At 32.5% G+C, this 13017-nt stretch overlaps 1 protein-coding gene across 1 annotated transcript; it reads right to left on the reverse strand.

The window, feature by feature from the left end:
* Positions 1–3570: 3570 nt before the first annotated feature.
* LOC133307621 (uncharacterized) lies at positions 3571–4627 on the reverse strand. Its single transcript, XM_061508162.1, has one exon. The coding sequence runs from the start codon at positions 4561–4563 to the stop codon at positions 3808–3810; it is 756 nt and encodes a 251-aa protein (XP_061364146.1). The 5' UTR covers positions 4564–4627; the 3' UTR covers positions 3571–3807.
* Between the last annotated feature and the right edge of the window lie 8390 nt (positions 4628–13017).

A 13017-nucleotide genomic window follows, 5' to 3' on the forward strand; every position in this document is an offset into this window, starting at 1 on the left:
TTTGGCTTTTTAGGGTAAGGTGAAAAGTTAAGACATTTGTTTGGACTGCTGTAATTAAATTAATAGATACAATGATTTGTTGCAGACATATAGGCCTCACAAATGCTCTGTCTCTTTATGGATGTGTCATTTGTTTTTGAAGTTCAGAGACATATAATAATCGAGTAGGGGACAATTTTTTTTTATTTACAAACTACACTATGTCTTATCGGTAATACTCTACTTAAGAGTGTATTACCAATTAGACATAACGTAATTTGTAAACAAAAAGTTTATAAATATAACTTTTTCCATAATAATCTCTTTTGTAACAAATCGTGAAATAAAATAAAAAAATCACCAAAAAAGTGATTCAATATGGGTAAATTGAACTGGCTTTAAAAAATGGTTTAGCTTTTGAACTGGTTAAAAGAAAAGATTCAATTCTTAAACTAGTTAAAAAAAATATGATGTGTTTCAGTTTAGTTTATAGTTAAGTTCGATTTATTTGATTTTTTCTATAGTGCGGATATGATTTCATATTAATTCTTACCCCAAACTGCTGATCAATTGATTTAACAAATTACTTCAGTTCTTGAATTGGTTAAAAAATGTGATTATTTTAGTAAGATTTGATTATTTTTTTCCGCACATCTAATATCAATGAGTTACGCAAGCATATTAGCACATTAATGTTTTTTTTAACCTGAGGGAAGATATCTTAAGTAGGACTTCACTATTAATATTATTATGTATTTTGGAAGGGGTCCTTCCATATCTCACCCACCAAAATTAATTTGTTACTTAAGATGAAAATCAAACAAGAGTTCATTCAATTTCGAAGATGACTACACATTGATACAGAGGGCCCATGGAACATTCTATGTGATGAATATCTATCTAAGGGGAGTGAAAAAGAAAGGTACTTGGTTTTATATCACATAAGTGTGAAGGCTTATATGAATTCGTCGGTTTTGGGTTGCTTTCAGAAATTAAAAACAAAACTCTCTTTTTTGTTGCTAGTGTAATAGTTTTAATTAAGAGGTTGTTATAGTACTCAAAAATAATTGTCACGCTATTAAAAAAAATGTTTACCTTTCAAATAAATGTTATAGTGATTAAACTATTTTAGTGCTGTAGTAATACTTATTTATATGATGTGATTATTTTTCTTCTTCTATGAGATAATTTTATCTCCTATACACACATAAAAGAGTTGAACCCAATAAAAAAAACGAGAGAAAAAATGAGACCATCCACCTTTATTTTTATGTTCGGGAGATAAAGTTACAAATTATATGATAATTTAAAATAATTTATAATGTTATATTATTTTTTTATTTCCTTATTTAATTTCCTTTGTGAGGTTGAATTTGAAGGGTTTTTTTTCTCTCTCAATAATCCAACTTGCTTCGATTAGGTTATAATATTCTGTGTGTGTGTATATAAGGAGAAGATTATATTTACAAATTTTTTATTTACAAACTTTTACAAAATATACACTATTTGACCGGTGATACACTCATAAGTAGAGTATTACCGGTCAGACATAATATAGTTCGTAAATTTATAATAAAAAAAAATTATTAATATAACCTCACTGCGTATAAACGCACTAATTTGCACTTTGAGTACAAATTGATGGGAGTCATATCATATATGTATTATGTTTCTTAGTTATCAGTAACATCCATAACTAATCCTGAGTGATTGAACTATCAGTCAGATTTGACATTGCTAAACAATCACAAATCCTTTTCAATTATTTGAAAAACCTCGGTTATCAGGTTTTCTTCCACACCACTTGTTGGCTAGAATCATTAATGATATAACTACACATAATTAAGCAAGTGGTTGTATTTGCTGTTTCAAGTTCAACAACTAATTAGTTAAGCATGATTCCTGTGAACATAGTACTGAGCCACTGCTTAAATGTGGAGGCCTGTTAAATCACTCGTTTACATTCAAATTACCTCTTTCTTTTTTTTTGATAAACAAAATTACCTCTTTTTTATTAATAAAAGAATCGAAACTATTACCTCCATTCTAAATCTATTTATTTTACCGACCTAATTATTTTTTTGAGTTGAGTCATATCGTGAATATTTTCACAAGCTTCAATTCTTTGAGTTAGTTATGTGACTAATCTCGAGTCAGAATTTAGTCACATTTAAAACTCTTCGCCCCTCTACAAAAATATATTTGATGAGAATCAAATTCAATTTTTTTTTCATTCTACTTAGCTTGTATTGCTAACTGAACTACATACATTGAGTTTCTAAGTCTATTTCTATAACCAGGTACTATCATAAAAAGAATTTGCCAAACACTGCCATCATTTCTGTTCTGAAGTAAGCATCTGACTTTTATTAACTTGTGCAAAATAAAAAATAAAAAATTGTGATAGTATATATGGATCTATAAAAGTATGGAAAAATATTTCCAACTTTAGTATAGATAATTGTTTCTATCATACTCAAGTAAAACTGAATCAATCCATTATGAAAATATTAAAAACAAAAAGTTAATAGAACCCACTAATTTTATATGAGTGTGATAGAAAAAAAAAAAATTAAACAACAAAAGCAAAAATATGAAATCCATAAATTATTTGCATTATCAAATTATTCCACATATACGATTTGCTCAATTGATCATTAAAGGTGGCAATTTTCAACACCACATGAACATATCATGACCACGACATGAAAAATATATATTGATGTTGACCCATTTTCAAATTTGTGTTAGTTTGTGTTAACCACAATCATGAAATTAATCTTCATTAATTTTTGAGTAAAATTTCTTTTGAGTCCCTAATAAAAAATACGGTCCCCACTTTCATCATTTACAAACAAAAAAACCCATATTAGTCCTTTTTTAGGAACTAAAATTTGCTATTCATTGAATTTCTGAGAGATCATATTTTCAAAGAACTGAAATTGTAAAGAGATCAAAAGTTGACTTTTTTTTTGTAAGGGACGAAAATAAAGATCGTGTTTTTTTATTAGGGACCCAGAAGGGGTTTTATTTATAATTTTTTTATAGGTTATTCATGTCATTGTGTGTTGTTTCGTGTCAACCTGCATAACAAGCAACAAACTTTGAGCTTGACAAGTTATTCATATTATCTCGTGTCAACATACAAAATAAGTGGATTGTGTTTGTGTCGAAGATTTTTACGTGTTTTAAACTTGTATCGTATTTATATTGAATATATCCATATTCATGTCATGTACTGTTAACCCGAATTGCCCCTTAAAGATCATTGGGAATGGAGAAGTTTTTCTAGACTTCGTTTACAAAAGTTTTGTATTCTACTTCAATAAAAATCGGGTGATGTGCTTAATGAGAATAATTTGATAATTCAAAATTTCATATATAGTGCATGTCTAGTCCTTGCAACATCAAATATGAACGAGGAGAAAAACAGAAAAATAATTTAAAAATTGGGAATTTTTTTTTTTGAACAAGTAAAAATTGGGATTTTGATTCTCTAGAAGGTGTATAGAATATTAGGAGCTGATAAAATCAAGATAGTGAAATATTACATTCCTATGATCTATTACATAGATGCTTGGATTCTTGTATTTATAAAATTCTGAACTGTTTTTTTTTTCAAACATCTAAAATTCTACACTTTTTTTATTTATTTACATTTTAACATACACTCCTTATGGTAAAAGATTTAAATTTTTGAAATATTTAAATCAACAAAATTGTATAGAGTACGACTATATCAGAAAAAAAAAAAAAAGAATAGCTAATAAACAACTAGGCCAAGAAATCCTAGGAGAAACAAAAGATCACGATCGTTACTAATCTAAGTCAAACCATAATTAATTGTCTTTGAGCTTGAATCCTCAACTCTTCCTTCATCCTTCTAATGAAGTCATCAAACTTTTTGTTCAATTCCTCAGTGCTTAGCAACCTGTTTGCTTCTTCTTCTTTAGTTTCTTCCTCTTCTACCCTTTCTTCAATCATAAACTCATTAATCTCTGAATCCTTGTCTTCATCTTCATCTCCTGCACCATATAGTTCTGTTTCTTTATGTGGCTCCTCCTCCTCTTCTTTCAAAACTGATTGGTTAACTTCTTTTCCTTCTTCTTCATCTTCTAAAATTATTTTTTCAATCTTTTCTTCTACTTCTTGATTATAGTACTTGATTTGTATTGCTTGATTTGCTTCAATATTGTGTTCATCAGGCTCCTTAGTTTTCTCCACCAACATTGGCTTGTTAACCTCAACATCTGAGTATGGAGATTGTGAACCACCTTCAACACACTGAGAAGATTCATCAACACCACTATGCCCAGATAAAGATCTGGTGATTCCAACAAAAACAAGGAGCCCATTGCAAAGGAGAAACATGTAGTTCTTGTCTATAGTGTGGCTGAACAGTTGGAAAGAAAATGTAGAGAAGTAGAAGTTGAAGTGATGGAGGAAAGTAACCAAGGGAGAAGAAGAAAAGAGGAAAAGAAATAGAGATACTGATACTAACAATTGGGTAAGCTTAACTAGATGGTCATGAGTGTTTATGCTCTCAATCAAAGATGCTATTTTATGGGACTTAACTTGATCCATAACTTCCACTTTGGTGCAAAATGGAAGTGGAACTAAAGAAAGTTTTGAATGGAGGTTTTTATGAGATGGGGATTTTGGTATGTTAAATCCATGAAGATCTCCTTATATTTAACACTGGGGAATGGGGATATCACTATAGCCTTCTTTCATTTCCAAAAATATCCATGGTTGGAAAATTATTATGTGGCAGAGATTGTCCCAACTCCCAAAGCTTCCCTGCTATTCAGGGCTTTTGTTATAATTGAATATAGCTACTTGAAAGGGACATATAGCCAATTTTTCAAGTTACTATTTCTGACACAAATTATATGGTAAATTCCCATACTAGGAATGTTGGTTGATTGTAAGTAGTTTTATTTTAGAATTTTTACACAAAAAACTGTTTCCTAGACTTGAATTTGTGTATGAGAAACAACCCATTTGCAAAAGTGTAAAGTTAAGATTGCATACATACAAATTGGGGAATAGTTATTCATTTTCACTAATTTTTGAGACATGTAAAAGTGGTTTTCATGTGAGTTTTGAGGAAGTAGGAAAGGGGGGAAAAAATGTGCAAACTCTACTATTGGATGATTGCTTAGGTATTAATCCAAGCCACTTTGCTAAATGTGGTTGGTTTTGTTATCAACCAGAGGCTTGAGATCTAAGCTAATACAATAACAACAGTATGATTTTTGTGGTACTCTCTCTATCTGTTAGTCTTATCATGATTTTATTGAAATTAGGCAGCAACTCAGTAGTTATTTGTTAACTCACTCATTATTGTCACAGAAGCTGCATTCTAAGTAATGCACACTTTTGCATCATGGCAACTGACAAGCCTCATCATGTTATTTTTCCACCATACCTAACAACAACGTTGAAAACTACTGCAAGAAAAGAAGAATACACAAGCTTTAATTCTTTAGGGCATGTTGCTAGATAGTATAAGATAAGGTCTGATAGTATAAGATTTGATACTATAAGGTTTGATTGTGTAAGACCTGGTTGAATTTTAATACTATCCAGCATTTGACAAGATATTATATAAAATAATATATTGTATAAGATAATACCATCTAATATTTGGTAATGCACTATATAATATTAAATAAGATAAAAATAAATATTTTTAATAAAAATATCCTTTAATAAAGAATTTATATAGTTCTTCCAAAAATATCATATAATATTAATTTTTACAAAAATCTATTGATCATTGTGTCCAAAAAATAAATTAATTTTTATAAAAATAAAATATCCAATATTTTAAAATTAATATATTAAAAAATTAATTTTTATTTTAAGATTTAATATGTTAATATTAAAATAATATATTAATTATTGAGAATTGCATTGGTCAAGATGTTAAATCACCAACCTCTTATCAGGCCTAATCCCTTCACTTTAGGACAAATTAAGTTATACATCGTTTTGATATATTAAGGGATTTTGCTGTATAAGTTTATATTATACAATGGTCACACCAAACAACTAAAAATGTCATAATGTATATTATAAACTTACACTATCAGACTTTATACATCACATCAAATATGTCCTTAATTTTAAGTTAATCTTGAACGAGATAAGTTCGGAACACGGGGAAAATGATATATCATTTTCATCCTTTAAAAATTTAGTTAACATTAATTTAGTTCCTGAAATATAAGTCGCATCAATTTAATCTTTCAATAATAGTAAATAAAATTAATTTATTCTTAAAAGAATGATTTTGATGTCACTATTTATAATTAAGAGACTTAATTAATGTTACACATTTTTTAAGAACTAAACTCGTATCAACCTAGTTTCTAAGGACTAAAATAGATATTTACTTAAAAAAAGCAATTATTTATAGATTGCTAGCCAACCCATTGCATAGAAAAAGCATAAATATATTTATGATTTCGGAGACGTGTTATATAATATATAAGATTAATTTAAAGACCACACAATCAATAATTGTATGTTTTTCCTATAAATATTATCATTTTTAAAGGTAACTGGTGTTTTAAATTGTGTTTAGGGAAATAAGTAAAGAAATAAAATAAAGAACTCATGCCTCATCTTTGTTTATGGGAACAATACACAAATGGAAGAGGAAAATGATGAAAGAGTAAAAAAAAATAAAAATGAATTTTATGTTGAAATAATATAATCATCATATACTTTGAAATTAAAATTGTACATATACTTTTTCTTTTATAACTTTACGTAATTTCTAAACATATAGATGCATATTTGTTAATTCTCTTTCACTTAATTCTCATTTCATATAATTATAATATTATTCTATATATTAAGGAAAAGTGTGTATCATTTTAAAGGATGTAAAGTTGTGTCATTTTAAGTGAGAGAAAGAGATAGATAAAAGAGGAGAGAGAGTGGACAAAAAAATATAAAGGTGTGGGTCTCACCTATGGGTGTTCATCAACCGATCCAAACCGATTCAAACCGCGGTGACCGAACTGAAAAATCGATAACAGAATAAACCGAAAACCGAAAAAACAAAAACCGATTAAAAACCGCAAATTTTAATTGGATTAGATCGGTTCTTGGATGGGTTGATGAAAACCGATCCAATCCAAACCTATCCAATATATTAATTCCCCTCTACTAACTTGGGTATTTCCATAATCATAGCCTAAAAATTTCTAAACCCAAGACCCATTAACCCATCAACTAAAAACCAAGAAAAAATCTAGTCATATCTCATCAACAAAATTTTATCTTTGTAGAGCTTCATATCTCATTGCCAAAATTAAAAAAATTATATTATAGTTTACTAATGCTTTTGTATTTCAAAAAAAAATAAATTACGAAGCCAATATATACAAAAGATGTTATTTGCACAATAATCATGAAATAAATTTTAGAATTTTAAAAAACCGAAAACCGATCCAATCCAAACCGAAAAAAATATGATTGGATTGGATCGGATTTGAAAAAAAATCAAAACCGAATGGATGATTATATGATCAAACCGAAGAGATTGGATCAGATGGTTTTTGCTTCCAAAATCAATCCAATCCAGACCGCGAACACCCCTAGTCTCACCTCTTTGTGAGAGTGAAAAGATATAAATTGTGTCATTTAAAAGAATAAACACTTTTCCTATATATTAAATCTAACAATAAGGTTCGAAAATTTTCTTATATGTAAAAAATTCATTTTAATCCTTTAAAAATATGGACACTATAAATTTAGTATTTTTTAAAAAGAATATGATGTTTATCATATTATAGAAATAAAATTATCTCATATATATATATAAAAGTGTGTGGGACTCATTTGGAACCATATGAAGAGAAGAAAGAGAAAAAAATAAACATAGACCCCGTATACTTTTATAGGCAAATTAATTTAAATATTGCTTTTTAGTAACAAATTACGAAAACACAACCGTTTTGAAATTATTTACGCAAGTATATGTATAGCACCCAAACATGCCTACATGGGACGAGAGCTGGAGGAGAGAGACACGCCCATGTGGGGCGTGAGTGAGGAGAGAGACACGCCAAAATGGGACGTGAGTTGGAGGAGAAAGACATGCCTATGTGGGGAGCGAGCCAGGAAAGAGACACGTCGGGCGTGTTCCACCTGGCCTATAAATACCCATTTTTTTCATTTTCCCTATTCACACCCTCTCTCTAAAAATAACCTCTAACATCTCTCTACATTTCTTCTGCAGCATTTTGCACAGCGAAGCTCTGTCACTCAAGTAAGTCCCAATATCTGTTTTTTATGTCGAATGCAATACACATGAAACGCATGCGGTGGCAGCCAACCAGGATGATTCTCTACAGCTGATAATATGCTAGGATGCTAATCTGAAATGAGACATATATTTTGCGCCTGCGTAACATGCAGGCGAAGATTGGCAAGGAAGTATGACCAAGCTTGCGATGTCTCACCCTCAACAATGGCAAATGCAAGTGGCAAACATTCATTATGTCCATCCTGAGCCGTGGCAATCAACAACTTTCCCTTGTATTTTTTGTATAAATGAGTGTCATCAATTTGTATCACTGGTTTGCAAAAATTAAATGCCTCACAACATTGTCTAAAAGTCCAAAAAATGCGATGAAATATGCATTTTCCAGGGACCAGTTGCCCCCCCTCCCCAACAAAACAATCCTTTGTTCGAATATTATAAAAGAAATCTAGTGAAAAACGAAGCGTATATTCACACCACCTGGGTAAATATGCATATGATTCCTCCCATCACCATACAACATTGTCATTGCTTTCTGCTTCGCATACCATGCCTTTTTATATGACATTTTGAATCCATAAGAATGAGTGATCCTCTCCTGAACCAACGCAATTGACACTGATGGTTCCTTTTTTATCATCTCTGACAAACAAATTGTAATATACACATTAATAGAAACACGGGTATATGAACCAATTTTTAAATATACCATAATATTCTGAAATAACGTACCTACTACAAGTGATGCAATCACGTCAGAATCAAGTTGTCTGTGATCTTGAGAAATATGGTCATTCAAGCAATTGTGATCCCACCCCATTTCGTAACCTTCCAATTTTCAGCATACATTGGTTTAATTACCCTGACCCTCCTGCTCATGTGTGCAACATTTCATGCTTAACTTTGTAGGCTTGCTCTCAACCACAATTGCTTCTTGATGCTCCTTCATGAGGTTGCACTTAATTGCCATCTGAGCCTCTTTTTTGGATGTAAATTCCTGGTTAACAAACAACTTTCCCCCTAATTGCTATAGACCTTGGATTGAACCCGAACTCTGGGTATATGATTCTTATTCACTCGGATGATCCATATCAATATACGTATAATGTGGAATTTCAGCCCAAAAAGGAGTAACAACATCATCACCTGCATGTACTAAGTAATAATAGTTACAACAAGAATTAATTACATCAACAAAACCATATATGCACATATAAGTTGTTTCCTAACATACCTTCAGGATGTTATGGTATTTGACTCGAGGCCATGTCGTGATGTTCTACGATTCGAGACTCTCCCAAATTATGCCATGGCTGTATTTGAGTAGCGGACCTGCCACATTCTTCGTCATTGTCCGAAGCACTCGCATATTCTGCAAGAAGACGATCTCCATTGCGATATTTTCCTCATCATCATAGTCGTCATCAATAACCTAGGTAGGGTCATGTTCATCTTTCTCAGACATGTTAACAGCTGCAGCAGCAGATGAGGATGCATTGCGAGGAGAATTGCAAGCAACTGACCTTGTAACACCCCGTGTATACCCGGTTTGTTAACATAACATCGTATTAAGCTGCGCTTAATTAAAAAATGCGGAATATCTTTTTCTTTTCAATTATGACGTCATTATACTTAGCCAAGTTGATTACTTAATCAATTTCATAAAATATCGCCTGTATGTAAATTGCAAAAAGACATCTAACTGAAATACCTCATAATATAGATAAAGTGAGTATCTATGTCACGGATCCATTACACGTAGTCCGGACAAGAATCCTGATACATTAATACAACTCCAACATAAAACAAGACATAATCAAGTCTATGTGGCATGGACAATCCCCATGCTCACCAAATCAACAGAATAACCAACAGAGTCTCAACAGAGAAATTCATAAACTGAAGCTAAAAGCATAAGACAGTAAATAGGATCCAACATCCAATCATAACAGCATATCAACATAAGCAGCATAAACATGTAACATCTATCAGCTAAGCTCTGGCCTCCTGCCACTAAAGGTCTCAACCCCCGCATTACCTGAACCTGAAATAAGCATTCCCCAAACGTGGGGTGAGATCTCTAAACCAGAAATCTCAGTAAGACAAGGGGTCCTCAAGGATCTTCCACCCCAAGCTCACTTACATGTGCAATATAAGTTCCAAAAGCAGTAATTCAATATAAGTTCCAAAACTCAATGCAGTGCAACAGATATTCATGTCATGTGTGTTTAACTATTCTACTGGCCAGAGAAATGCAGGAATACGTCTATTACCCACACATAGTACAAGGAATACCGCATGCACCTCACCCACAGCCTCACCATCTTGTATGTACCACATACTCAGGCTTACCGTATAGGTGGAACATCACATGCATATCATAAAGGCACTCGCATATAACAGCTCAACAACATTTCACAAATCAGTATATCATGAAAACAACATCATGCATATAACCATCCCCCCATGGGACATGGTGGAACCAACAATGGCTAAACCGAGGACACGAAAACTTACTTTGCAAGCTCACAATCCAATGCCAAGAGTCCACACAGCTCAACATCCACAAATAGTACAATCACAATCTGTTTAGACCAATAATTATATCAATAAACACAGCTCATTCGCATAAACATAAAGACTACGTTTTCCTTTTACGGTTTACGTCTTTAGGCTTCTCACAAAGTCACAAGCCATAAAACACTTAAGTTCTGACTTAGATAATTTATCACAGAAGTACCACTTCAATAAAACTAGGGTCCACAAACCCATACAAGACCTCTGTATGAACAGCACCCTACTGTTCATCGAAAACCCATAAATTCCGGATATATGTCGATATCCGCATATCATATCCGGATATGCATATCTGGATATCCATATTCGGATATATGAAGACCCCATATCCGGATATCAATATCCGGATATTTACAACCAAATATCCAGATATTTCGCGACAGAACCCAGATTCTGCATTTCGCGAAAATCCAGCCAAAGGTCCAACTTTTATCATTTACAGAACGCCAAAGCATGCATTTTTATGTTCATTTAGGTTTAACTAACAGTTGGTTACATGTTTAACTCATTTACATGCAAAGACACCACCTTTAAAACATTAAAACCCATGATCAAGGTTAGGCAACTCACCCCAAAGCTTAAAACAGAGGAAAGAGTCATCTTGGAGCTCACAATTAGCTCCTCAAACTTTGACTTATACAGAAAACGAAAATGCCTTCACAAAGGTTGGTTCTAGCATCCAAAAATCACTCCTTGGACCTCAAAGGGCCATGATCAAGGCTCACAACACTCAACCCAACAAGTCAGCCCTCAAGGTACCCCAAGACAGTCCCCAAACCCAGAAAATGGCTTGCCTTTTCACTCACAATGCTCACCCTCATCCCAACCAAGTGTTTAGGATGAAGAAAAGAGAAGACTCAATGCAAAAGGAGGCAACTTGCTCAAGAAATGGTGAAGAAAGAGCAATGGAACAGTAACCAACACTCAGCCCCCAAAAAATTCACCAATGGAGCAATGTCTAGGGTTTTGTGCCTTAACAAGCCTATATATAGTCACTTAAGCATTAAACACACAAATATAACATTAATTGCTACGCTTAACATTTTAATCCCAACTCAGGATTCTTAACTTACTCAATTTTACAAGAATTATCATATTTTTATTTTATTTTTCAGAGTACCTTTCCGGTACGCGCTTTTCCATAGCCAGTATCAGTTTCTGGCACCAGTTCTCATTATTTTAACTTGAAACTCGTTTTACAAGTCCTATATATTATTCTAGGAATTATCATGCACTTATTATAATTTTTCGGGATACTTTTTCAGTACGCATGTATACTGACTAGCAGAACCAATATCTGCGCATTTCGTTCGAAAAGCGACTTTCAGCATTATTAACCACTTTCTATAATTATTTAAGCCTTATAATAATTATTGGGGTCAATTATGGAATTATTTCCTAATTCTCATATTTAATTAATTAATTTCCTTAATTAACGGTATGGGTTCTTACAGACCTCATTAGTAACATAACATCCTCTGCTCTGACAATATCCACATACAACTCTAAAAAATCATTTCTAGACTGGTTCAAGAATTCTTCCATTACCATATCTACGTCTTCGTCATCGACAATATTTGGAGAATCTCTTGTCGTGACCAGAGTGATCAATTGGTTTTCTTCAAGACATAATTTTTGGCGAATTTTCTAATGCAGTTCCGTAACGGTTGAGTTCCGCTTAATACGTAGTGGCCCTTTCTCCCCTACAAAAACAACACCGTGATGACCTTCCTCTTTCCTACCATTATAATATAGAACAACACGAATAGAACCAGAATTTGAACTCATTTTTAAAAATAATAAAGAAAAATACAAAAAATATATATGAATAAACAAGTGCAAATGAATGTAGAAGTATAAGTATAACGAGTGAGAAGAGTTGTGAAGAGTGTAAGAGGAGATGGGTATAAATAGAGTATAATTGGGTCACTCACGCCATAATTGGGTAGGATTGCCACCTGGAACATGCCTCATGTTAGGGTGTCTCTCTCCTGGCTCACGCCCTACATGGACGTGTCTCTCTCCTCGAGATCACGCCCCATGTGGACATGTATCTCTTATGGCTCACGTCCCATATGAGTGTGTCTCTCTCCACCCGTTCACGCCCTGTGTGGACGTGTTTGGGTGCTATCCTTTTATAAATAATTTCAAAACGACTATGTTTACTTAATTTGTTATTA

The sequence above is a fragment of the Gastrolobium bilobum genome, unplaced genomic scaffold (assembly GCF_033153095.1).
Source record: "Gastrolobium bilobum isolate Gb01-03AN ecotype WA unplaced genomic scaffold, APGP_CSIRO_Gbil_v1 utg4632, whole genome shotgun sequence".
In the NCBI taxonomy this organism is placed as follows: domain Eukaryota; kingdom Viridiplantae; phylum Streptophyta; class Magnoliopsida; order Fabales; family Fabaceae; genus Gastrolobium; species Gastrolobium bilobum.

Bases quoted from the DNA above. Each gene is read 5' to 3' on its own strand.
- LOC133307621 (XM_061508162.1), bottom strand. From the start codon at position 4,563: ATGGATCAAGTTAAGTCCCATAAAATAGCATCTTTGATTGAGAGCATA.